This window comes from Chaetodon auriga, chromosome 1, assembly GCF_051107435.1.
Source record: "Chaetodon auriga isolate fChaAug3 chromosome 1, fChaAug3.hap1, whole genome shotgun sequence".
In the NCBI taxonomy this organism is placed as follows: Eukaryota; Metazoa; Chordata; class Actinopteri; order Chaetodontiformes; family Chaetodontidae; genus Chaetodon; species Chaetodon auriga.
The window spans coordinates 15,986,703-16,013,037 of record NC_135074.1 but is presented as its reverse complement, the minus strand read 5'-3'; the positions used below and the strand labels follow the sequence as shown (position 1 = coordinate 16,013,037).

General features: G+C 41.5%; 2 protein-coding genes across 3 annotated transcripts; both read right to left on the bottom strand.

The window, feature by feature from the left end:
- Positions 1–885: 885 nt before the first annotated feature.
- Positions 886–18,134, bottom strand: rps6ka2 (ribosomal protein S6 kinase, polypeptide 2). The gene is made up of 22 exons (XM_076726556.1): positions 17,426–18,134; positions 14,459–14,575; positions 13,415–13,496; positions 12,476–12,556; positions 12,140–12,219; positions 11,503–11,609; positions 11,375–11,412; positions 11,130–11,272; positions 9,794–9,864; positions 9,142–9,230; positions 8,687–8,751; positions 6,329–6,431; positions 5,729–5,874; positions 5,258–5,380; positions 4,982–5,071; positions 4,697–4,855; positions 4,347–4,508; positions 4,108–4,184; positions 3,617–3,734; positions 3,464–3,520; positions 3,237–3,317; positions 886–2,941 (listed from the first exon to the last, which is right to left on the bottom strand). The coding sequence occupies exons 1-22, from the start codon at positions 17,528–17,530 to the stop codon at positions 2,774–2,776; spliced, it is 2,262 nt and encodes a 753-aa protein (XP_076582671.1). The 5' UTR covers positions 17,531–18,134; the 3' UTR covers positions 886–2,773.
- A 922-nt stretch (positions 18,135–19,056) lies between these two features.
- Positions 19,057–25,826, bottom strand: rnaset2 (ribonuclease T2). Of its 2 annotated transcripts, XM_076726534.1 has the most exons (10): positions 25,694–25,826; positions 24,666–24,743; positions 24,409–24,463; positions 22,940–22,989; positions 22,710–22,767; positions 22,313–22,377; positions 21,332–21,445; positions 21,082–21,127; positions 20,867–20,941; positions 19,057–20,723 (listed from the first exon to the last, which is right to left on the bottom strand). In XM_076726534.1, exons 2-10 carry the CDS (start codon positions 24,734–24,736, stop codon positions 20,529–20,531), a joined length of 729 nt encoding a protein of 242 aa, XP_076582649.1. In that variant the 5' UTR covers positions 24,737–24,743; positions 25,694–25,826; the 3' UTR covers positions 19,057–20,528. The 2 variants fall into 2 exon arrangements, with proteins under 2 accessions (XP_076582649.1, XP_076582657.1); XM_076726542.1 differs by lacking the exons at positions 24,409–24,463; positions 24,666–24,743; positions 25,694–25,826 and adding an exon at positions 23,589–23,630 and having other exon boundaries at positions 19,285–20,723.
- Between the last annotated feature and the right edge of the window lie 509 nt (positions 25,827–26,335).

Sequence of the window (26,335 nt, the reverse complement as noted above, 5' to 3'; positions counted from 1 at the left end):
GATTATGGCTTTAAAGGGACAACTTCTGGTAACAAATGGAAAGAGAGAGAGAGCGGGAGCATTGGCTACGATTGGTTGCCATCTAGTGGCTTTGACGAGTGTCTGCTGCCACATTATGATGGACAGAGAGAAAACACAGTCACTGAACTTAAAAAAATCAATTAATGATCAATTTCATAAGGCATTATATATATTGTCTGCAATGAGAGTACGCTATTCAAGCTTGGAAACAAACCCTGTGTATAAAAATACATTGATGTGACAGCTGTACTCACTGGACTGAGATGTGACACCTTTCATACAGTTTTCCATGTTGTGAAATGAGGGTGGTGAATCTTTCACATTAAGTGTGTGTGTGCATTATGTGTGAGTGTTTCATATTGCAGTATTTAATATGACTGTATAAAGACTGAGTAGTTTGTTAAACGTAAATGCATGTTAGTGTTACGTGTATTTGTCTGCTAATCTGTCTGAGTTATACCTAAAAAATCTTCCACTTCTTTTCTTTTTTCTTTTCTTTTCTTTTCTTTTCTTTTCTTTCTGTCATGTTTAATTTTTTGCTTACGTTCAAACAGCCCTGAGTTCTTGTTTTGACATTCAAAGGAAGTGAAGCAAACATTGTGCACCAGCTTTGTCTTTATCTTTTCAGGGCCAAAATGTAACTATTGGCGGGAGATGTAATGATGAATATTACACTGTGCTCATACACCTTTTTCACAGAAGTGCGAGTAATAAAGTGTAAATAACAGAACTAATGATCCATGTTTCAGGGGTCTGGTATTGTCTGTGCTGGCTCGCTGTCACACTGTCCTTATGCAGAGCCGTCATTCATGTTCTTGACGTTAACACCTGCGCTTTTATAAATAACCCCTTCACTCATTTCAGTGCTATTTCTGTTCTTTTCCTTTATTTGTAAAACTTTGGCATTCTAGCCAATAATTTCAGTGATTGGCCAGGTATAGACAGTATGTACACTCTGAGCAATGGATGCACAACACAATATAATATGTACAATCTCAATATATCTGCAAACACAATATATACAGCCTCACTGCTTGCCGATAGTTGCACAATGCTATATATATATACAATCTTACCTCTTTACTAGTGGTTTGGCGTGACAGTATGTACAATTTAAATTAGTTAACAATATTTACAGCTTTACCTCGATCTTATGCTTGTACAGCACAATTTCTACAACCTTATCTGCACACTCATAGCTGCATCAGTCCCGGCTCTGCCTCTTACAGTTGTGCTATGCACCACAACATTTACAGTCTGTGCATCTGCGAACACAATATGTACAGGATTACTGTATCTCTGCTACAGTGCTTATTGGTTACACATCACAATATGTTTTGTTTTACCTCTGACCAGTAAGTATGTGTATTAGTTGTGGCGCATCATAATCTACATTCCTACTGGTAACAACACTGTAATTGTATGACACAAAGTGCGCTACTCATATCTGCAAAACACCCTGTTCAGTCTTACCTCGTATTTGTGATTGTACAACTTATTATTAGATACAATCAGGGCAGCAGCAATAGACAGTATGTACAATCCTCTGACACAGTGGTTCTTAGACGTTTTGGCTTTCACACAAAAACAGCAAACAGGAGCCTACTGACAGCGACTTGACACACTCGAGCACACACAGAAGGATGAACTCACACTGAATGCGGACTTGATAATACAAAGCAGTATAAGCTGCGCGGTTTTCCTATGAGTGTGACATTTACCAAAGAGCAATACGATGCTCTCCAGGCTTCTCTGCCTCTATGACTACTCTTAAGACGAATAACACTTTGAATAATGCTGTGAAAAACACAACAAACTACGCTGAACATAAACACCTTCGCAGCTCGCTCACCGGTCCACCAGATCTGGGAAGTGCAGTTGTGACACATTTGACAATAAATTTCAATAAGAGTCAAAGGCTGCATTTCTGGAAGACAGCTATACGCACATTAAATTATTAAGCATATTATGAACAGTAAGACTTCAATGGCATCGTTAACTTAAGCAATAATTCACTTTGGTAGGATATTTACATTTTTAACATGCATAACTCCGCAGAATTCAAACGACTGGCTGGAAGAAAAATATCATAATCTGAGTGACAGTGACTCATTCAAACAGATGTCTGATATTAGATATTAGAGTTGTGATTGTGGAGAACAGTATTATTGTGGCTGTCCACGAACTCCTGGTGACATACATCAATGTGCTGAACATGAAAAGGAAAATAAATTGACTATTTGGCATGTCGTTTGTGGCACTGAGTACTGCTTTTTCTGATTTTTGATGACCGGAATAATTTGTCCCACTTTCAGCTGCTGGAGCTACTGCACATAAAGATCAAGGCAAGTAGCAATTTGTCTGTTTATACGGCACTGCAGCTTTAACTGTACTGTGGAGTGACCAAAACCAAGTAAAGGTCCGCTCAGATCAGTCCGGTTCGTTGCAATGTTATAGCCATGACCAAACCGTGAGAAATGTCTGAGAACGAAATTTAGATAAATGTTTTTCAACCAACTGAAAGCGAGGGCAACATTCAAACTAAGTGCCCCAAATTATTTTTTTTAAATTACACTTTGAATTGAGTGAACTGAAGCGGATCCTGATTAATTAGGCTTAGTCCCTTTGGATTGAATTCTTCTGATCTGCTACATTCACTTTATAGGCCCATAAGCACTTTATAACAAGGTGTGTGCTTCTCTAAAAGACTACATCTTCTTAAATTATGTCAGTCCGGGTTTAAGTTTTGTTTTCACTCAGCTTGTCGAGGCTTCTCCTTTTCTTTAGAGTCTGAAGTAACTTTGGGACTCCCCAGTTTCTTCATTCCCCGCCGCTGAGCCAGGCTGGAGGAGTGAACAGGCTCCAGGACTGGAGCAGGAGCACAGCGCCTCAGCGCAGAGTAGGTGGCCGACAGCGCCCCCTGGTGGAATAAAAGGAGAATATATTATATTGCCTTCATACTGGCCGAGCAATGTTCAAAAAAATAAATAAGTGGCAGACAGCGCCACCCGATGGACAGACAGATAAACACATTTTACTGATTCTTACATGAAATCTGCTAAGAACAACAAGAGTTGTTATACAATTACAATTAGAATGTAACACTGCTAAGAAACACAGAAACACTGAACGTCTGAGAATAACAAGCATTTGGCCTCATATTCTGATAATAAGATAATGTTCACTGCATACACACACATGCAAACAGGCCTGACCTTGACAGTGAGTGCATCCTGTCTGGTGAGCGCTCTCTCAGAGAGCTGGTCTCGGTCTACTATCCAGGGGTGACGGAGAACCTAAAGAGCATCACAGCAAAAAACAATTTAAGGGTGTGTTTTTCAAAGACGGAAATGATGATATACAGACAAACAACAGACAACAAGCTGGGATGCAGCACACACTGTAGGTCAGGTCAAATGATTTCCTCTACTGTTTAGTGTACCTGGGGGGCAGTCAGGCGCTGGTGAGGGTCCACATGGAGCATCTTGATCACAATGTCCTGTTAAACATATGGAGACATAATAAATAGGTGATAAATGTATATTTATTGTCTATATACTCAGACACAGCAAGCAAGCCCAAAACATCTTTTTACCTTGGCAGCTTCTGAGACCAGGTCCCAGTTCCCTCCTGTGATAATGAATTTCCCGCTGCCAATTTGAGCCAGAATTTCCTCCGCTGTGTCCTCAGAGCTGCTGGCAAACGGACTGAAACTGGCCAATAAAGATGAAAAGTTTACAGAGAGCCATTCAAAGGCTGGGTGAATTACAATAAGAGAGAATGAGTGGGACCATAGGGAACCTGCTGAGATCGAAAACGGTTGAGAAATTAAAACCCCTGACATTGTAGAATCCAGAGACAATAAAACCAGCCGTAGAGGAGATAAAAAGCTTCGGTTTGACACAGGTAACAGACACTGTCTCTTACTGTCTTCACTGTTCAACAGGGGAGTTAATTTAGAACACATCCTGTTTATGGCACCGCGGGGAGCGTTGGCAGAAAATGGCGACATGACGTGCAGTTTATACGTTTACACCAGAAACTTGAACAGTCACAGTCTGTCAATGCTGCTGGCTTTACACTGACCCAGCTATCATGGTGTAGAGCAGAATCCCCAGGCTCCAGATGTCACAGGCTGCATCATAACCCTGCTTCCTCAGAACCTGCACACGCACACACACAGCAGTCATTTCAATAGAGTGGTGGGATTAGTTTCTGTGATTAATTTTTTTTTTTTTTATGTATTTTTGATATCCGTTCCATAATTTGTGTAAGTGCTGGTGAGATATTAGAGACGTCCTCCTGTGATTACTGACTGACTGTACCTCAGGAGCCATGAACGTGGCGGTGTAACACGGGGTCATCAATAAACCATTCTCGGCCCTGAGCTGTTTGGCAAAACCAAAATCACATATCCTGATGCATTCTGGGAGTCCGCTGTCATCAGAATAGCGAATGTTACTCGGCTTCAGGTCTCGATGCACGACCTGAGAGAAAGGGGAAAGACACACAGATTAAAACACACACATAGAAACTGATTTATTTTATTATTGCTGCCTCAGTGCTTCATCTCCCTCTTCAAATCCAAACACAGGCATGCAGCGTGTTGCAAGTACAATTCAAATACAATGAGGTCCAGAAGTGTTGTGTTGAGGGTCCTGCCCCTCCGTCTTACCCCCTGGGAGTGTAAATACTCCACAGTCTTGGTCAGCGTGCAGATGATGTCCGACGCGTCCCTCTCTGTAAAGTTTGGCACCATCAGAGCTCTGTCCAGCAGCTCGTCTCCTCTCAGTAAATCCTGAACCAGGAACACACACTGGCCGTCGTCAAACACCTAATGGTAAAAACACACACACACACACACACACACACACACACACACACACACACACACAAAAACTGTTAGAAAGATGCTGACAAAGCTCTTCTTGTCTTTGTGCTCTTTGCGTGTTACACTTACATCCTTGAGAGTAATAATATTTGGATGCTGTCCGTATCTTAAGAGAATCTCGATCTCTTCGGACGGATCTTTCCTCGCTCTCTCAATGATCTGACACAGAGACACAGAGGAAATGATGTGAAAGACACACAGCTACAACCTCTGAATCTCTAACAGACAGACAGAATGCAGGAAGAAAAGCATGAACCCAATTTAATCATTATGTGCTAACTATGCTTCGTTGCTATGCCAAAAGATGCTTTTCAGTATGTTGAAAAATACTTTCGTGTCCTCTACCTTGACTGAATACTCCACAGCAGTAACTCTGTGCAGACACCTCCTGCATACAGAAGTTGCTGTCTGTCCAACTTCCTCCTTAAGCTCATAAACATCACTGAAGGCCACGTCGCCACGGAGATGCTGCAGGCAACACGAGCAGTCACACACACACACACACACACATTGTTCCATTATATTTCTCATATCTGTCATCGTCAAATGTGTAGAGTCTTGTATAAGGTGAGAGAATAATGGCTTTGTCCAGCAGGCGGTCGCTGCAGTAATACAGCTGACTGTGATTTATGGGGGTTATTTCGAGAAAGGTCAGCATCATTAAATGGCCAGTTTCTTAATTATTCCCTCCGTTCATCTGTCAGTTAACTCATAAAATGGAGCAACTCAGTGATTTATTCACACACTTAATTTGTTCTCCAATCAGCGGGTGAGTATATCGTTTCATCAGAGGTGTTTTCGTACAGACACGCGTACCTGTGCTATGGGGTTGATGTTGTTCACCTCCTGACGAGAAGGTGCCACCGTTGCAGCGCTGGGCTCATGATTTTGATTTGTTGCAACAAAGCTGAAACCGCGAAACAACTGGTGTGTGTTTGCGCTGGGAGGGATGCCGGGAGAGTCTGGAGAGGCAAGGACATGCAAAATGATACCAATATATCTCATCGAGTCCAAATGCATCATCAACTGTAACAACTACTACATACATTTCATCTGTTAGTGCACTCAACTCATTTTATCTACTAACACATAATAATAACAATAAACTTTATTTATATAGCACTTTTCTTTACAAGGTTGCAAAGTGCTTTACAAATGAAAAAAAGGTCAAGGACATGAACACAAAATGAAATAAAGACAATAAAATTAATGAAAGTGAACTGATTGAACAAATAGGAACAAAAACAGAATAAAGAAAACATTTCAAACAATGGCTTTCACAAAAAGAAGCGTTTTAGGATGAGATTTAAAAGAGGCCGGAGACTCAGAGTGTTTGAGTTCAGAGAGGCGTGTGTGTGTGTGTGTGTGTGTGTGTGTGTGTGTGTGTGTGTGTGTGTGTGTGTGTGTTTTCGTTACCTGTGGGTGTTCTGGAGGTGAACTCAGGGTCAAAATGGAAAGTGTCTTCAGGTCTTCCAACTGTGGGTTTGAATGGAGGCCTCATTTCCTTTCTGTACAGCTTCTATAGAAAAACAGCAACAATGATCACAGCTAGCCACAAAATGACTCATGATCTGATGAATATTCACAACAAAATATAATAGAGAAGTCATGCTTAGAGTCACCTAGTGAACAGTGTTTTGAGTGTCAACAAAACTTGCTTTGTTTCCTTAGAATAGCTGTTTGTAATAGTCACTGGATCCAGTGTGAACAGTGAAACCTGGGTTGCTTTCAACGGTTAAATGAAACGTTCATGTCAAACGAATCCTGTCATAAAGATTTAATGGAAGCATGTGCAGCAATGACAGAGGCTGGCCTTGAAATTTAACTTCACAAATTAGAAAAAAGGATCATGAAATAAAGACTGTCATTATCCAACTGTCATTATCAGCTCACGGATAATGAAAAATCAGTCATCAGCAGTGATAAAACAGGTCTATCTGACATGCACTGTGAAGTGATGTGAGCTGAAAGCTCCTGTAGGTCCATTATTAGCCCTCAGAGTACGCACAGACTTCACTCTTATTTACTTAAGTGCATTCCCGAGTATGGCCTGCAGGTGTCCCCATTGCCTGCTGAGAACAGTCTGGCAGGGTTCCACATTAAATAACTGTATCAGAGGCCACCAGCATTGAGAAAAAAAAAAGATTTATTTTTTTTTATGGTGAGACTAATAAATCAGCACTCCTACATGCTGCTTAATTTGCAATGCACATTCTTTGCGATGCACAGCGGCTGAGAAGGTGAGAATGCAGATTTTTGTCAGTGTCGATCTGAGAGAAAAGCCTGAAAAATCAAGACGTTAATGATAAATGGGGGGATCACAGAGAAAAGGACCAACAAGATTCTGATGGAGAGCAGCAGAACAGTTCTGCCCGATACAGCCCAGTGATTTAATTAGCATAGTGTGGAGGAGAACGTAAGCCTCTTATTGATAGCTTGTCGCACCAAGCCAGCAATGCCATCTGTAAATAGGAAAATGTGGTGTTTGGCAGGGGAGAGTAGGTAGTAATGTAGCGAGGAGTAACAGTGAGAGCCAGTGGCGAGGGCAGAGATTAGTGGGCATGCAAAGCAGATAATAGTGGATTTTGTTAGAAACGAAAGCGTCACTACTCACAACAGCGGATAAACAAGTGTCACAAGCCTTCCGAACATCTCTGATAAAGAGGAATGGGTGCAACAGTGTGGCCATGGGTGCTTTGAGAGATTTTGCTGTGCAGTCAATAAAACAATAAATTAGGGATTGGGAGCAAAACCACTCTAATGCTACCAAAACCAACAGTCATTCCAGTGTCTAAGTTTAATAAAGCTGGTCCTCCGCACTCCTTCAAGGCCCACGAACGTGAAATCTGCCCATCTGAATTTCCTGTAATGTACTTCCCGAAAGCACATACAGTCGTTACATAAGTGATTTGCTTTTAGCTGCTCTTGTTAGGGCATGAATTGGGAGGCCTCTGCAGCATGATTGTTACTCACGTGTGACCCAGGGGCTGCAAGAATGGCTTTCAAGTTAAACAAATGGAGTTTCAGAGCATGATTCAGTGAAGTCTGACAGGCTGCTTAAAGAGAGGCTTTGGGAAAGAGCGCTTACAGTTAAAAGAAGGAGTGGATGTCAAGGTTAGATTACGATAGCACAGGTAATGCGTGGAGCCAGAACATTTGCACACAGGCAAAGTTTCTGTGACAAAGGCCGTTATAGACAGGAGGATTAATTACAGTAAAGCTGGGCAGGACAGGCAGAAAGGGAAGTTCGGGATTTTGCCACTGAGCAAAATCTCACACTAAAGATGTTCAATGATTCATGATTACGGGCAGCTCTTGAGGAAGTGGATGAACAGCTGCAGGCTTTAGATGACAGGATACAACAACTACAGTCACCACAGTGTGATCCAGATTCACTGTTCTTTAAATAAATGTTTTCAAGTTCAACCCAGGCCACTAATCTGAATATCAGAAGTACGATTTCAGGGAAACCAGCAGGTTTGTCACGTGGTTTGGAAAAAAAGAAAACAAGATTTTTTTGTCAACACCCTTACATGGCAACTTTAAACATATCATTAACATACAGGATGTTCTGTATGAGCAACTTGGTGTCGGCGATGGCACAGGCGACAGGATATTTACTCACAGCTCTCTTCCACAGCTGTAGGTGAAATACTTACAAACTACATACTTTGTTGATACTTTGTCTACTTTTCACTTTTGCCAGTGAGTATACAAGTATATGATACAAGTTAAGAGTAAAAAACTAGAGTATCCTTCATAAACTGCACTTACATTCCAGTCTATGGATGCAAAGAAGCGATGTCTTTTTATTTCCTCCACTCCATCTGGTCCTGCACCTAATCAGTCACACAGATTGAGACATTGTTCACATCTATCAGGCAAACCGACCACATACCAAAAACATCTAAAACATACTGTATATACAGTCAGTCACTTTTTATGAAGTCTGCTATGTGAATTACTGTCCTCAGGATGAGGTTTAATGGCATTAGCACCACAGGTCTGAATGTTAACTGACTCAACTGCTGTGCAAAGGGTCCAAAATGATGATTTAATCTAGGTTGTTGCTTTCACCTGCGGCCTCACTGTCCCTTACATTTTGAACCCCTCCAGGTAAGAACAGCCCTCATAACTGGTAATACAAAGCAGCACAAACATGTAGATGTGCAGCCATTATTCTGAAAACACACATGCATGTCAGTTTCCAAGGTTCATCCATAAAGTACCTAGTCGATTGGCAGGGTTCCTCTTGAAGAGGGCTCTTAATAAACTCTGCACTTCAGGACTGAGGAACTGCGGCATTCCCAGCTTGGCCCTGTGCACACAAGACGAGAAACAAGTTTATGCAAACTCAGATGTTTGGTAAAGCTGTGATATATTGAGGACAGGGGAAAAGTGTTGCACCCTCTGGCTCCATAATGGAAGAATGGAGCCAGAGGGTGCAACTTTTTTTTTCTGTTCTCAGTTCCAGTGAGCAACCCTTGGTGTGTGTCACGTTTCTATGATATAATGCTGCGACATATAAACATGGTTGGACTGTTTTAACTCTGCTTTCTTAAGAATAACTGTTTTCTCAGGTATCATGGGGCATTCTGAGAGTGAAAGGTAAAGGTTCATAAAAGCAGTTTATCTTGAATGAACCACATCCTGAAAAATTATTATTATAAGTACTTGAAGAAAGACGTGGTTGCAATGGTGGAAGTAGATCACAAACTCTGAGGAAGTATGACCTAAATGCAGTAAAACATCCTCTGTGCAAAAAAAAACACTGTCACTTGAATACAGGAGCTAAGAAGAACAAGCTAATGAAACAACTGTTCATAATCAAAGGCTTCAGGAGGAACAACAATAAATGATAACAGTGCAAATGCTTCTTACTTTAGAATAAGCGCCATTGTTTCCTTCCGATCTTTTCCTTGAAATGGTAACGATCCTGTCAGCATCTCAAACTGGAAAACAGATGACAGCAGCAGTCAGAGTACATGGCAGCTGAGCAGGGAGAGGTGATGCAGAGGTGCATTATTCTGAGCCTTTCTTCTCAGTGTGTCATTAGTTATTTGACTTTTCCTGCATTTCACCAAGACTTCAATTGACTTGATGATACTGACGTTGGAAGCTTAAATGTCAAAGCTGTGCCTTAATGTTTTGTTAAAGTTAATGTGTAATACTTAACACTGCGCTACAACACACATAAACAGGCATTTATTAATGCAGCGCCTTAATCAACCTCAATGACACTCCAGTAGAGATAATAATACAGTACAACAGTAAGTCACAAAGCAATGAATAAATTGCCGGTACAAAGAAATTTGTGAGATTGTCCAACTATGCAAATGCAAAATAATATGCAACGATATATTTTGTGATAAGAAAAAACAGCATTAGTTATAGATTGGAGATTCATATTACATAAGAAATAAATCATATAAAAACATAGAGAAATGAAAGAAAAAGGGATAACTGCTGACACGCTGCTGCTTTCCAGCACCATTTTTAAAGGTAATTACCGGCCTCAAAGATGACTTTATAATGTTTTAAATTATATCTAATCACAGTTATTTTTGTTTTTCTGTTTACAGAAACTGTGATTTATAAAACTGAATGGAGGGTCTTAGGATAGAGAGTGTTGTTTGCTGTGCAGATTGTAAAGCCCCTTGAGGTGAGTTTATGATTTGAGCTACCAGGCTTTAAAAATAAGATTAAGTTGACTTGACTCCTTCCACAACTGCCTTTAGTTTTACAAAATCCGTGTAGTCCAGAGGGCGTATTTTGAAACCTTCAGCTGTTTGTTTGTGTGCTTTAATATTTGGATATTCCTAATACTGGCCAAGGGCAGACAGGGGAGACAGGGGAGACACTTTTCCCTGGTGCCCTGGTGTAGCTGCAAGCTGTCAGTGAGTGTTAACCTCCTTTTCAGTATTAGTAAAATAAGCCACATGCCTAACAAAACAAGCAGAATCCAACAGATGCACGATTACTGAAAGTGATGGGACATAATCTGCCAGATACGGTAATTAAGCAGCTTTACTGCCAAAAGAAAGCCAAATTAAGAAAGCAGTGCACTGGCACGTCATCCAAGAGCTGGGTTTTTGGCTCATGAGATACAGAAAATTCATGCCTGCTGTTTCTGATAGCATGATCAGACAAAATTTGCAAGTCAGTAAAAAAAAAGAAAAAAAAGTAGAAGACTGTTTAAAGCTTTACCAACACTCACCATTAGAACCCCAAACGACCACCAGTCAGCACTCTGCGTGTGCCCTCTCCTGTTTACGACCTCTGGAGCCATGTACTCTATCGTTCCACAGAAGGAATATGCTCTTTTATCATGGTCGATGGCCTCCTTACTCAGCCCGAAGTCTGAAACAGAGTCAGACAGAGAGGGTGGAGCAAGGTCAGCAGGAAGACCGACGTTAAGTAAGAGATGAACAGAAAGAAAGTCAGACTGTTGGATGCACTGACCAGTTATCTTAATGTGTCCCTCTTCATCCAGAAGAATGCTGTGGGGAAAAACGAACATTATAATCTGCTTTAAAGATTGTTTTGTAGAATAAAGGGATACAAAAAAGGGACTCATTATGAAATAGTACTTTTCAGGTTTGAGGTCCCTGTAGATGATACCCAGACTGTGCAGGTGGTCCAAGGCCAGGGCCAACTCTGCCAGGTAAAACTTCACATCCTCCTCTGTAAACATTACCTGGAAGAGATAAAGACATGCAGGGGTACTGAGGAATAGATCACCAAAAACAAGAATGAAAGAGACAAAACCCCCTAAAACATTAGCAAAATATGAAAGAAAATAACAATAACAAATAATGTATGTGGGCTCATGTTGGCATCCAACTCTCAATAGTCATGAAGTGTCATTACGGATCTCTTGAGGACTGTTTTTCATGCTTCTTATTAGAGCAAAGAAAGCTATTCTTACTGTAAAGTTTTGAATTTTGCTGTACAACACACAAAAATACCTTCCCACACCAGCAGAAGCACAGATTGATGTGGACTTTTGAGACTTAATGGACGAAATAAAATAAAACCGCGTTTATCACACTTTGTGTTTGCTGATGACGCATCAGCATGAAAGCAACAGAGGCGAGGGCCACGTCAACGCAGCGTTCACAAGGACAGTGACGGCAGGTACATTCACTCCTGGTGATTCTGCATCAGCGTTATGAAAGCCGTAACAAACCTTGAAAGGCTTGTGATTCTTATGAGGAGCAAACCTACCTCCTTTGACAGACGAGTGAAAAGGTCTCCTCCTCGGAGGAAGTCCAGGATCAGATAGAGCTTTCCTTCTGTCTGAAAGGCTACATACACACACACACACAAGTTATATAATAAATACTGAGACGATATCGAATATGTATTTAAAGTGGAAAAGGTGTATACTGTGAACGTGCAGCCTCAGCAGGGCATCAATAAAAGCCTCTCATCATCATCTAATAAAGCAATTCATTCGCCGGGTCGGGCATTAAAAGGAAATCTAAACCTCCATTTCTGCTTTTCTCTTGTCAAAAAAGATCTGCTTCATTATATATTGGAAGACAGAGATTTCGGACTTACCATAGTGCAGTTTAACGATAAACGGATGGTTCACTTCTGCCAGAATGTCTCTTTCCATCTTCGACCGCACACGATCCCGAACTGAGAAGGAGATTGTGGGGCAAGCAGAATTTGTTTAAAAATACAATATTCAGTTCTTCCTGTCTGCTCTTATACCACGAGGAGCTTGTCTGTCGGATGAAACTGCACTGACTTAATTGAAAAATGTAAATTGAATTAGACCCATCCCACGGTGCTGCGGGTCTACAGTGCAGTGCAAACTACAATAACAGTGTTATTGCAGCATCTGTCTCCTTGACAGTATGAGAACATAACTATTTCAATTCCAGAGGTGCAGGTTAAGAGGATTAAGGCTTGTACAAAGACACTAAATCAGCACATGACATCTCAGCCTGCTTTTACAGTGCATCCTCGTTTACAATAATCCCATTCGATTCAAAACAGTTTATCTGCATCACAAGTACAAACTAACCTCTTTTACCCCAAATCCTCCTGAATGTAGGCCACTCTGAGGCCTCTGACATTCAAACATCTCCTGTCAGTCCTGTGCATGGCCAATATCGCTCTTAACAAATGACCACTCAGCAACCAATAAAGAAGAAGGTTGTTTCTGCAGCGTGATGCGTCTCAGTCAAGACTCAGTCATTTACTCCGTTTCTGGATAAACATAGCATCTTCTACAGACACTGTTTTTAGTTTTAGAGTATTTCACATCTTTAAATTTGCCTCCCAACATCAAATACAAGAGTTTTTCAAGCTTCCTCTTAATTTCTAGAATCACCTGTTGTGTGTCCAAAAATGGATGTATGGAATATATTTGAAATATCATTAATAAAGACAGACAATAATTAATGAAGCCATTAAACCACTGGGCAGACGCTGTGTGTCAAAGCATTAGTAGTTTTACTGCATCCCACACGTCAGCTTTTCATTTGTTACCTTTCAGTGTGGCTTTCTTCAGCACCTTCATGGCATACAGCTGTCCTCTGTCCACTCCTCTGATCTTCCTCACCAGAAACACCTGGAATGATCACCGTCATGTCATCATGTGAAAACACTGACAGGAACCACTTTCCTGCACAATGAGTCTACCTGTTTTTACTGTTGATACTTTAAGTGCATTTCATTGATAATACCTACATACCTTTGCTAAAGTAAGGCTTTAAGTACAGGACTTTTACTTGTAGTGAAGGATTTTCACACTGTAGTGTTGCTATTTTTACTTAAACTAAGGATCTGAACACTTCCTCCACCACTGTTGCTAATGGAAGAAGCCATATCAGTGATAAGTAGGACACTAATACCTGTTTTAAGACCACAACGCTTTGTTTTTTTTCCTCAAATGCTACCTTCCACTCACTCTCAAACACAGTTTGTTGGCTACCAAGCTGAAGTAAGTGCCTGTTATTAGCACTTTTCATAAAAGACTCACATAAATGCTGTTTCACTGTGAGAGACAAGAGCTCTGACTTACATGTGGTTGCCAAATGCTAATAAAGTGGTGTATAGCTAGCTATGTAAACATCGTAAATAGGCCACACTGAGGATTTGCAAAAAAAAAAAAAACATCAACCCATCAACATCTGCCGTGGTTCCACGTGTGCCTCATGCAGACGTTGGTTCATCAGGTCCTTACTGATTTAAGTGCATTTAGTCATCTGTGGCACGAGATGTCAAACTGCTAATCAAGAAATAATTCAAAATAGACGATTTATCAAAGGCAAATGATGGCCAAAAGTAGGTGGACTCCCTGTTCCATATACTTTTGTGCACTTTTGGTGCGTTGCTGTTTTTTGGGATAGGCCCCTTGGTTCGGTTCAGGGAAATCTATTGTAACTGCATACAATGATATTTTAGGCCATAGTACACTTTAGATTTCATGGCTGCGCTTTGAAGAAGGCTCTGTCCTGTTTTAGCTGACAGTACTCCCATGCACACAGTGTGGCACATAAAGGAATGGATTTCCACATTTCATTCATGTACCTTTCCATAGGAGCCCTGTCCCAGCACTTTGAGCAGCTGGAACTGAGACGGGTCGGCTTTCTCACAACCCTCTTTAACATGGTGGCTGATGTCAATCTCCTTAAGGATACTGTCATCCTGAGGAAAGAGAGACAGAAGTCACGTTTAGTGTGTTATTTACAGATTTACAAAGACTGAAAATGGCAGAAACGCTCAGAAAACTGAGGAGATAAGGCAGTAACATCTGTCTCAGAGGTGCTGAATTCCATCCCAGCAGTTATGAAATAATGTAACATCCATAAATCAAACCCCAAAAATAGAACAAATCTCTCCCATGAATACACACATGCAGACAGCTGGTTATTTATGCGTCATTATGTTATTGCTGGGAAGGTATGGGGGGTGAGGTCGCTGGCAGTGATGCGTAGTTTAAGCTGCCTTTTGCAGCCTATTCAGTCTGCTCAGTGAAGCAAATGATCAACCACCAACCTGAGGCAGGAATGAGATTGGTCAGTGTGACAGTATACTGTAATTCTGTGAAGTCACTCAGAAGTTACGACCTTTACACCCTACTTTAAATCAAGCATAATGCCGACAGGAGTCAGTTCATAAATTATAGTTTCTTTTGGTGGCTTTCATCTCATCTCTCATATGTAAGCTTCATTTTTAGTAAACTGTCAGGGAGGAGGCACTGAGACGTTGACATGTGCAGCATGACAGCTGAAAAATGGTTAAAGAATAGCAGTGAATTGGGGGTTAATATCGTTTTATCCATGTGTGCACTGTCTGGTTTGATCTGTTTGATTGACTAAACTGCTAAGTTTTACACTATGAATTACTAACAAGTTTATTTCTCTCTAAATTTACTCTCAAGTCTATTTGGGTTTTTACAGATTTGACAAAGTTACCTGTCGTTAAAAGAGTTGAATGTACAGTGTTTCCATAAGGGCATGAGATCGATCCCTCTGTTTGGAAACGGAGTAATTTCTAAAACTCAAAGACCATATGAGGCTAAAAATAATCAAACTGTCACTTCAGTGTGTTTCTGCTAAGACAGGAAGTTATTTGACCCTATCTCTGCAGTGAGAGTGTTCCTGAGTCTCTGAATAACACAGCACATTTGTTTTCCTGTAACAGTTTCCCTGATCAAAAGCGTGCAGCTCAGCATAGTACCAGTCTCAAACTCAGCCTTCAACATTTACTTTGAAGAAAATCAGCCAATGGGAGGGACAATTCCAGAGCAGCTTCCCTTGTATCAGGAATTCTGTAGAAATTTACAGCCAGAATCTCGAGATTGATGCACTTGTACCAAGAAAATGACGTTTGATTCTTGAAATGTCGTAGAATATACAAAACAAGGGCCATGATCTCACCCTGTTGGTGATTCCTTTTGGGATTCAATAATGGACTGAGATAGAGATTTTCTTTCTTTGCAGTCTAGATGCTAAAGGACGTGCAGAGCCAGGCAGAGCTGCACACTTCTCCCTCAGTGAAACAAACCTGACAGCACATCAGCAGCTGACATGACAGCGGAGCAGCAGTGCAGAGATCCACACCCCACATAATACAGTCAGTCATGTCGAGGCATTTCTCTCGCAATATTTTGCACTTGCTTTGACTCAGAGTTTGTGGACATGCACAAAATAATTTGAGGCTCATGTTCTAGCATGTGGCCCTTTATCAAATTATAGTGATTGTATTATGTAAATTAGGTGCAAAGTGATGTGTGCAAAGTTTATTAGAGTAATGGAATTTTCCCTCGCGGGACAAATAAAGGAATATTGAATTGAATTGAATTGAATTGAATAAACAGAACACATATGATATGAGATGGCTTTATCCTAAGCACTGAGCATGTGAGGTAGGGTTTGTGCTTTGAATGTAAAGGTGATCAAGCTCTTTGCAGACTAAACTACTCAAAGCTGGGATCATGCAGTTTTTCATCAGCAAACACCTGCTGTGATGTCACTGACTGGGGTGTGGCTTGAAGTGTACCGTGCTGGACAGTGTCAGCCCGTGGACCACAGTGCAGTTTGCCTGATGTGATGCATTGCTGTTGTTTTCATTAAAGAGGGCAGCAGGAGTGGCATCCATCAACCAGAGAACAGGTTCAAGGCCTCAGCACCCGCTTCTGGGATGCTGATCTGTAGCTGACCTGACTCAGGCCCTTGCAGCGAAGGAGAGGGAAGTGGAAGGGGGACTTTCCCACATGGAGCGTCACGTTTCAGACAATCAAACGAACAGGCCATCAAACACAAGCAGACATATACGAGCCAGAGAGACGAACAATCACACGAACAGGTAACAGCCTGTCAAGTCGATTCATCAGCAGTCACAACAACAAAGAGCAGAGGAGCAGAGGGGGAGTCTGCTTTCTATTTATATCTCAAACATACAGGTAGACGTGCAGCAAACAGCATGCTGCCCCTCTCCTCCTGCTGTTTGGTTTCTTTGAGCTATAAATAGACCTCCACCGCTGCGGCCGTCCACTGAATCAATCTGTCTGCGTCCATTTATCAGCCTGCCTGCCTGTTTGCCTGTTAGCGTCTCTGTCTGTTAAATTGTATTTCCATGTAGCCTCTCTCTCTCTCTCTCTCTCTCTCTCTCTCTGTCAAAACAGAGTCTCTCTGCCACAGTATTTTCTGGATTCCTGACAGGCAGGCTGAGCAACAGCTGTAACGATGCTGCAGTGACCACAACAAACCAAATAACGCACATTCTTCCCACACCCATTCCCATGTGCGCGCGCACACACGCACACGCACACACACGCACATACACTGTTGATAAGAAACGGCTGCTGTGTTGGTTTTCGTCTTGGGGCCTTAATATTCATATAAACACACATGTTGCAACTGTGATGCAACGCAGGACACACACACACACACACACACACACACACACACACACACACACACACACACACACACAGAGGACTCCTCAGTGGATGTAAGTTTGTGTAGCTCCTGCATAAACAGCCTGACTAACCTCCAGCTGACAGAAGCCCGCGCTGCTCTTGTTCCTCGCCGCCTTGTTTTTCAGGTAGATAGAAAACCATCTCCTCACTGTGAATTTTCGCGTGCTGGTATCCATGGCAATGGGCAGACCTGTGCATCTATCCCATAATGATGTACATCTCCCTGCAGGAGGTCCAAAGGTAGAAACAGAAACAGAGCTCTTTCTTCTTCTGGTTATCTATTTGTCCCGCAGTTCATCCATTGGCCCGTCCTCAATGCAGTCGTCGCTCTTTACTTTCCCCATCATTCACATTCGCTGCTCGTCTCTCCGCTGGCTCTCAGCCTGTCGTCCCCCCCTCCGTCCCTCGGCTGCAGTGGACGCCAGTCAGCACGCAGTCCCGGTTGTAACAGAGCCGTTAATCTGCGCAGACGGACAGGCGGGCAGGTGCTGCTGGCTTTGGGATTGTGTTGTTTTGCAGCAGGTTCGCTGCGTGAGGCTGCAGGGAGAAGTGACGAATAAATCTGTTCCGCTGAATCAGGAGAGGTGTGTGTGAGCCCCCCTTCACATCTCTGCTTGAGCGTGTGTGTTCATCCCCTGCTGCCTCCCTCTCCCTCGCTCTCTCTGCAGAACAAGGGATTGTCACCAGTCACATTGTGTGCCGGCGAGCTCCCCACCCCTCCCTGCCTCATTCTCCCCTGTTCCTGGCCCTCACCTCCCTCTCTGTTTCTCCCACCAGCGTACAGCAACAGCTGGCGAGGTCACATGGTGTAACCCAGCTACCTCTGTCTGTCTCTCTCTTCCTCCATCCCTTCTCTTTTGCCCCTGCATGACATCCCAATAACACACCCCGGGCGCAGACAGAAGAAAACATAGCAAATGACAAAATGAAGCAGAGTATAAGCAGCAGTGGAACAGCAGAGGCCTGTGGAAAATACCGTGGCTCTGATTCAGGGACATGCATCAGGATTCAGTTCAGTTTGAGGGCAGCAATCAATGGTATAATCAATAGCAGTGATGACAGGAACAAGGACAGCAATCACAGAGAGTACAGTATGATCTGGTTGATCACTGGCCGTGTGTGTGTGTGCAAGTGTGTGTGGAGGTACTTGGATCTGTCACATCAGCAGCTTTGCAGAACTGCAGTGTTACATAACGGAGGAGAGAGAGAGAGAGAGAGAGACAGAGAGAGAGAGAGAGAGAGAGAGAGAGAGAGAGAGAGAGAGAGGAGGGGGGGCTTTCTTAGATGGAAGCAGGGGCTAAATCAGGCCTGCTGCTCCACCTGGGTCAAGTGTCCAGAGCTGACCTGAGCTCTAATTTTCTCTAAAATTAGGTTTCAAGTTCTTCAGCGAGGGTGATTCACCTCAAACGCTTAGACCATGATCCCCAAACTTGGAGCATCACTAAAAACAGAGCTCATGGTACTGTTTTCATGTGTTTGACAGGATTTGGACCACATTTTGGATATAGCTGGCACATATTTTGAGGGCATTTTAGCACTATTGAATATGTAATCAGATGTGTTTAGTCAATCTGCGGTGCTGTGTTGTGGGAGGAGATTCAGGATTATGGACTGGTGTCTTTGTCCTGGTAGGATTATGGCTCTGTAAGGAGATCACAACATGAATATTCATACACACAGAGTAGATCTGGACAGATAGAAATACTGGCTCAAATATAGTATTATATTATACTCCGTGCATAAACAGACATACAGACAGAAGATGCCATTTAAAACCATCCTTATAACACCGCTTTCAGCCAGATGGTCCGTCTCTATTTATTCACCAAGCTCCATTTCATTTCCATAAATAAAAAATGTAAATAGGTAGACTTTAATCAATGCTGCGTGTTACGTAATGACTCAGTGATGACTGGAGGGCAGACCGACTACATATTGATTATTTTATTGACATTAAAAAAACGACAGTACAGTTGTTCACTTCGGTGGTTTCACACATCAGCATTTGTCCACTGGGACACTTGATTATTTAAAAGCTTTCACTGAGGTATCTCTGCACAAAAATGCACCACCAGAAACAAATCATTGTACAAATCAGTGGGGAATTAAAAACTGTCGTCCAAAACGTTTGCTCCATCCTTGAGAAACAAGCATTTTGTCTACAGGCAGAAATGGTGCACCATGAACTTGTGTGACATACCGTGAAATATATTGAGTTTTTGGGCTCTGTTTAGACTTTCTAGTCTATACATGAGGTATAATATACTGGTGTTAAGCTCTCAAATGTGACCAACAATCCTCTTCAAGCAACATGGACACAGACCTAGCCAGGCCTGCAGCACTACACTGAATAATGCCCTAAGTACTTGGCAAACATCAGAAGGCAGCAAATGATAACTACCAATAATTTAGAATGTGCGAAAGACCAGCAGTGCTGTTCACTCCAAAACCCCTCAAAAATATGCCTAATTTCAGTAGTGATTCAATAATAAAGAACACCTGTTATTTTTTATTTAGCAACTACAAAATCAAATCACCTCCACAAAAAAGAGATGGAACACAAATGTGGTATAAAGTATGGTCAGCAGTGTCAAAAGATGTGCACTTGGATTTGACATCTACGTAATCAATAACATGAAGTAAGAGTCGAGTCAGTGGCACTCAGACAGAGACACACAGAGGCACAGTAAACTGCCCCTCCGCCTGGCCTGAACTCACCACGAAGCACCCTGCTGAGCCGTGGATCGGAGTCATCTACTAGTAAGGAGGAGTCAGGAAGGGACGTAATTCCATTAAAGCACTAAGTAGTAGTGAAGTGTGTGTGTGTGTGTGTGTGTGTGTGTGTGTGTGTGTGTGTGTGTGTCCTGGTTTTTGCAGGATATAAAAAGAACAATGACCTTGATGGTGACTTTTTCCAAGTACTTGTTGCATCCAGAGTGTTCATGATAACCAAAAATGTTTTCAGACTGCTGTGTTGTATGAGGCTATGACGCTCATTGTGAAGCCTGAGAAAATATATGGTGTGTGTGTCTGTGTGTGTGTGTGTGTGTGCGCGTGTACATGCTGAATGACAGTACAGTTGATTGGTAAACAAAGAGTAGATTTGTGTGCCTTTCTGAAGCAAAAAGTTTGGTTGTAGTGTGTGTTGCATTTCTGTTTGTGTGTGTATGTGTTTTACTGAAGAGGTGGGTAGTAAACGGGCATATCATGGTCACACACACTGAACCCAGAGGCTTTGTCAACAGCCATGGGATTGTCCCAGTCTCCCTTAGATATGGTTTTCATGGTTAACTGTTTCTCACAGTCCAACAGGGTGAAGTCAGGGTTGAAGCAGATCTCAATCTGCCCCAAAATCTGGACATCAGCATTCTGTGAAACACAAAAGCATACATTTGAACAATCTGACAGACTGTCACCTCACACATACGCACACACACAAAAGAGAAGTATAACCATTGAAAACACAAACAGCAAACAGTGACGATTTCATTATTTGAATGGCATTTTCATACCTTTGACGGATGGGCGCATTGGATCTTCGGTTTGACGCCGTAGAAGTTCTCGATGACTCCTTCAATCTGAGAAAACTTCACACAGACACATTAGGAGCAGAGAGAAGAGCAGCAGTGACAGGCACTCTCATGCCACAGATTATTTCTTACATAACACTAATATATTTGAGATTTTCACACACCACAATTTGACGTTAAAATATAAATAGACCTACTGAGTAGTATTTTTCTGAAGGGGTGATGTCAAACTTCAGCAGGATGCTACAACAACAAACAAAGATTTCTACTTGAGGCTTTGATGCTTTTATTCAGAGTGACTTAAAATAAGAATATAGCAGTCTGTATCTGTTAACAAGACTGTGAACAGTCAACATGTGCAGGATTAACAGGAACATCAAGACAGGCAGAAAATGAGACTTTGTTTCTGAGGAAAGAGGCGCGTTTGTGTAGGAAAATGTGCTGTACCTGTTCAAATCCACTTTATGGTAAAGTTCCAGTGCCTTGCTGAAGTATTTATGTTGGCTGTTCAGAGAAGCTGCTTTGGCTGCACATGTACCATGTTTGTGCCATTCATACTTCCTGTTGAATCAGACAAATAAATTTTAACAGGTGTTACTGTTATCATGTACAAATTGAAGCTGGAAACACACTTCATGATTATTATCATCTCAGTTTGCCCACTGATGACTGATTTCAAGGCCACGGAGCATCTCCACTGGGAGGCCAGTGTGGGCAGTTGACACACGATGTCTTTTGTTGTTCTGGGGTTTGGGAACCACATCACCTGTCCCTTGACTAAGCCATCGGATCAGCCATGATTACATCCCTATGCTTGAATATGATCCTGTAGTTAAAACTGGTTAACAATTAATATGAGCACAGTGTGCTTCTCAACACTGCTAACTATGAAGGTCAATGGATTAATGCATGACACTACATCAAATAGTGAATTCCCATCTTTATAGAGTGACTACATAAACTATGACATATGCCACAGGACAATGGGCAATAGAGTATGTTATGTTAATGTAGCCACTGACAGGTTGAAGTTTGTGACTGAAGAAAATAAATCCACTCAGACTACCTCTGTACAATAAGATTTTTTTTTTTTTTAAATGACTGCTGGTGTGAAATAAGGTTATATGTTCATTCTGCTTTTAAGATCACACACACAAGGCATGCCACAGTGGAGCAAAGTACATTAACACCCACTACTCTAATCAGCCCTATTACACAATGGTAGAGCAGTTATTGTCATGATGTCATATTACTTGATGATGCATTGACAACCAGGAAAAAAATGCAGCAGCAGTCATGAAAGATGCTCTAACAGTGATCTGGTAGTTGTGCCTTACTGTAGTATAGAAAACCAGAACACACTCAGCTAAAAAGTGTCACAGACAGACTGACAGACAGAAAAGGTGGAAGGGTTGGTTGGTGTAATACCAGAATCCAGCAGACAAGGGGTTAAGGAGGTCAGGCCAACTCTTCTTCATGTCTGGAAGCAAGTCCTGAAAACACATACCCCGAAACAGATGTGTTCATTTATCAGTGTACCAACCGCAGAAAACGAGAAGAAAAACACGACCACCTTCTCACTTTGGTAATGGAAAATTTTATTTGATTTTATGTGCTTTAGGTTAAAGGAGATTTTAATTGAGCTACAAATCAAGTACTCTCTTGTTTCTTCTTTGTCCTACCAAATTTTGTCATTGGTGAAAACCAATGTCTATCCATGTCCAATCTCCATGAATTACAATAACTACAGATTTAACATGTTGCCAAAAGAAGATAAATGACTTATATGAATTTGAAGACACACTCAGTCTGAACAGTTTGGTACCTGTATTTGAGAAGAGTTGAAATGCCACGATGAATTGCAGTCAATACCTTTATCTGGCCTGGAAAACAGAGAGATTTACAACATTAGATATCTCAGTTTCTCTGGGTCACTCCCTCACAGAGAGAGGAAAAATGAGGAAGTGAAAAGAGGTATTACAGCCATTTGCCGCACTGATTGACAAAAGAACACTCTCTTATCTAATTAAAAACCGCACACACGCACACACTTACCACAATCCGTGTAGTGTCCAGTAGCTAATGTTCGGATGACAGTGCTCCATCTGAAATGTATTTAAAAAATATAGTATTGTTATTCCATCTGGACACACAAATTTAAAACGTTATTTGTCATTTGGAAAGTAGCTATGAGGGCTGCAACTAATTAATTCTTTTATTGATGTCATTCTTGTTAAATGAACCGATTAATAACTTGGTCAATGAAATTTTAAATATGATGAACATTTTCAGTTTTAGGAGCCCAAAGATATTTGCATACAAACAAAACAACAACCCTGGTAAAGGTATTATTAAGGTAGCAGCATTTCAGGACAATGTTTGTACTTGAAAATAGACTTAAGCGATTAACAGAATGAACAATCACTTTGGAGATAAAGCTTGTCTTGTATGTTGTATTCAATCTGTCAAATGCCTGAGGAATGTCACACTGTTGAGTAAAAAGGAGAAGTGCAGCAGTGTTGTGGCTTTGCAGTTCAGGATCTACATATATATCTCCTCAGTTGAGTCTTGGAAAATGTAAACTTCTGCTTAGAATGGAAACGTGTTCAGCGATTGAGACCTCAAGATTTGCTTGAGACAGCATAAAAATCTTCCCCCATACAGACATGTATCATACCAAGACAACAATGCGGCCAAATCAGACCTTTGCTGCTGACACGTGATACACTTGAGGGTCTGAACCATCGGAGAAGTTCTCAGGAAAGCATAGGAGACGAGAAACGTGAGGTCAAAAAGCACAAAGTCAGAGATGTGTGTCTCCGTGGCATGACTGATTAAAACCACATCCTCACTGAATGTTTCACAGTACGCTGCCCAATCAAACCAAATTGTTGACATGCCGCCTGTCACATGACGCTCAGACATCACATGATGTACAAGGATTAAATGTTGACTCAGTTACACAGTATATAGGTAACATTCATGGGCAAGATAAGAGGGCAACATAGTTTTAAGATTACATACCATGTTCTTAAATAATTTAGCCTAATTGTTGGATAATTATTAGCTATCCACACTACACTCAGTTTGTCTCAACATATCCTGGGCTAACCCTTAATCTAAACCTATTATGCAGAGTGTCCAGGAAACAATCAGTGATTCATGTGTTTTGGCTCTGGCATACAGAGCCCATTTTAATCCATGGCTGCTTTGGTGCACAGTTATATTCAGGATGTGGAAAGTCAAATCTGAATGGAGTACAATGAATTAGAAGTTGTCCTTTTTTTATGTCAGATATTTTGACTTGTTATAGTAGGAAAATCACAGATGTTCCCAAAAATATCAATGATGGCTCTGTCCTATTCCAGAAGCTAAATGGCAATCATTGATTTTATTAATTCTACTATTGCTTTTCCTATGATGACATGTCAAATTTTGCTCCGTGAAAAAGCCTGACTGCATCTTAAAAAGGTCAGAATATAAGAGAAAAAAATAAATAAATAAAAGGCAGGAAAGAAACTCACACTACAGAAAGTGCGTGGCCAGTGGTGGGTCAGGATCAATTTGGTCCACATGTGTCTGCAACATGAGCACACACACATTAATTTCTTAATGGAGTCCAGGTTGTTTGGACAGGATGACAATGACTCAAACATATCGACTTAGAGCTATGTATTAATGTAAGAGATGTGTAAATGGAAAAGCAAAAAATAACAGAGTTCATTAGACCAAATCCCATTACGCTCATCTTTACATACTGTGTGTTATTTGCTGCACTTACGGAGGTGAAATCACGAAGGCAGAGGACAGGGCTGCTGCCAGAGAGAGGAGGAGAGGAGACCAGAGCCCCATGTCTGAACTAAAGAAGACAGAGAAATCATAAATGAGTACATTTCTACAAAAGTGGACCTTTATGAAACCATGTATTGCACATACTGTAGATGTTACACTGGTTCACTGAGCACAGTGAGTTGTGAAAGAGAAAAACAGGTTGTGGCTTCCACTGAGGGAAGTGAGAGGTGATGAAAACATCATGTGACAACATATTAGGCAATCAATTAAAACCTTTAACGCAGCAATCTCTCCCACAAACACACAACATAACATGCATTTGAAAGCTCATGCGTGCACATTGCGATTATCACAGGGCAGATTTCTCTCAAACTGTGCTAAAAGGCAATGCAATTCTGTGCCTTAATGTTGAATTAGCCTTAGCCTCTGGATGAAAGTGACCGGTTTGTGTAAGCACACCAGGCAAGTTCCCGCAACAAGCAGCAGAATCAGCAGCAACGCCAAATTCATGTGATTTAAGGCAGCTGGAAACTGCCTCCTACAACCAACAGTGCAGAGACTGTGGGGAAATAACTGCGTCTAACAATAACACGTTTACACGCTCGGAATGAAACAGAACTCATATTTATGGGACAGTTTTCAAAGACGTTTCTTCCAGTCAAAGTCTGTCCTGCAAAGGTCGATCAAGCGCACGAGGACTGAATGTAACTTAAGAAGCAGATGGCGACGAGCAACTTCGACATCAACGGTTAACGTTGATGCTGATAAACGTTAAGTTAGTTAACATGAACTTAAATCAAAGTTACAGTGTGTAACTGAAGTTGTGAAAACGCGAGCTGAGTCAAGGTAGAAGAACGAAACAATATCGGAAGCTGGACGTTAGACATGAAACAGCTAAACTATCGAGCCCTCACACAGACAAGACAAAACCCGGTTCTGACTACCAAGCGTAAACCTGAACTTCAGCTTTAACCGAACAACTGGTTTAAACAAGTGTAACGTTTAAACTGGTCTCACCAAATATGTGCGGCGGTTACCGGAGCAGAGTATCTTTGAGTTCACTCAACCAGGTCAGGGCATTACTCAGGATACAGTAGTAAGTAACAGTCTTGTTTATGTCCATACGTAGTTTACGTCTTACAGCCGCTCCACTACCTGTCTGTCAGTTCAACCAATCACGAACACCGTAAACGTCATGCGTCATGACGTAGCGGGATGGGTGGCTTGCTTTACTGTCCGGACCCCACCGGCTTCTCCCTCTCCTGGAGACGTGGAGTGAGGTTTTGAGACCAAGTTCGCTTGTGTAACGATGTTCGAGCGCTCCTTTCAAGACAGCCTGCAGTGTAGAATAAAATATGCATTCTCATTCTTAGTATTTTTAAATAAATGATTCATAGTTTTATACGGATATACATTTTATCTCCATAGTTACTGCAGTTTTTGCTTGACTACTTGAGTACTTACTTGAGTATTTCCATTTTCTCTAAATTTCTGCTTCTACTCCATCTCAGAGGCAGACATTGTACTTTTTAGTCCACTACATTTATCTCAGAGCTTCAGTTACTAGTTACTTTTCAGATTACAATTTTTCATACCTTTCGTGTCTGGTTAAAACTATAACAGTAGTTTAAATTAGCTTTGTTTTGACTTTTGATAGTT

What these genes read in the sequence shown, in the direction of transcription:
- rnaset2 (XM_076726534.1), bottom strand. Translation starts at nt 24,736, where the DNA reads ATGGGGCTCTGGTCTCCTCTCCTCCTCTCTCTGGCAGCAGCCCTGTCC. An exon ending in TCAACTCTTCTCAAATACAG is followed by an intron (nt 22,378 to 22,709) that starts GTACCAAACTGT and finishes ATGTGTTTTCAG; the next exon opens with GACTTGCTTCCAGACATGAA. An exon ending in CTTCAGAAAAATACTACTCA is followed by an intron (nt 20,942 to 21,081) that starts GTAGGTCTATTT and finishes GTCTGTGTGAAG; the next exon opens with TTTTCTCAGATTGAAGGAGT.
- rps6ka2 (XM_076726556.1), bottom strand. Translation starts at nt 17,530, where the DNA reads ATGGATACCAGCACGCGAAAATTCACAGTGAGGAGATGGTTTTCTATC. An exon ending in CGGGCTTCTGTCAGCTGGAG is followed by an intron (nt 14,576 to 17,425) that starts GTTAGTCAGGCT and finishes CTCTTTCCTCAG; the next exon opens with GATGACAGTATCCTTAAGGA. An exon ending in CACCTCCAGAACACCCACAG is followed by an intron (nt 5,875 to 6,328) that starts GTAACGAAAACA and finishes TTGCCTCTCCAG; the next exon opens with ACTCTCCCGGCATCCCTCCC.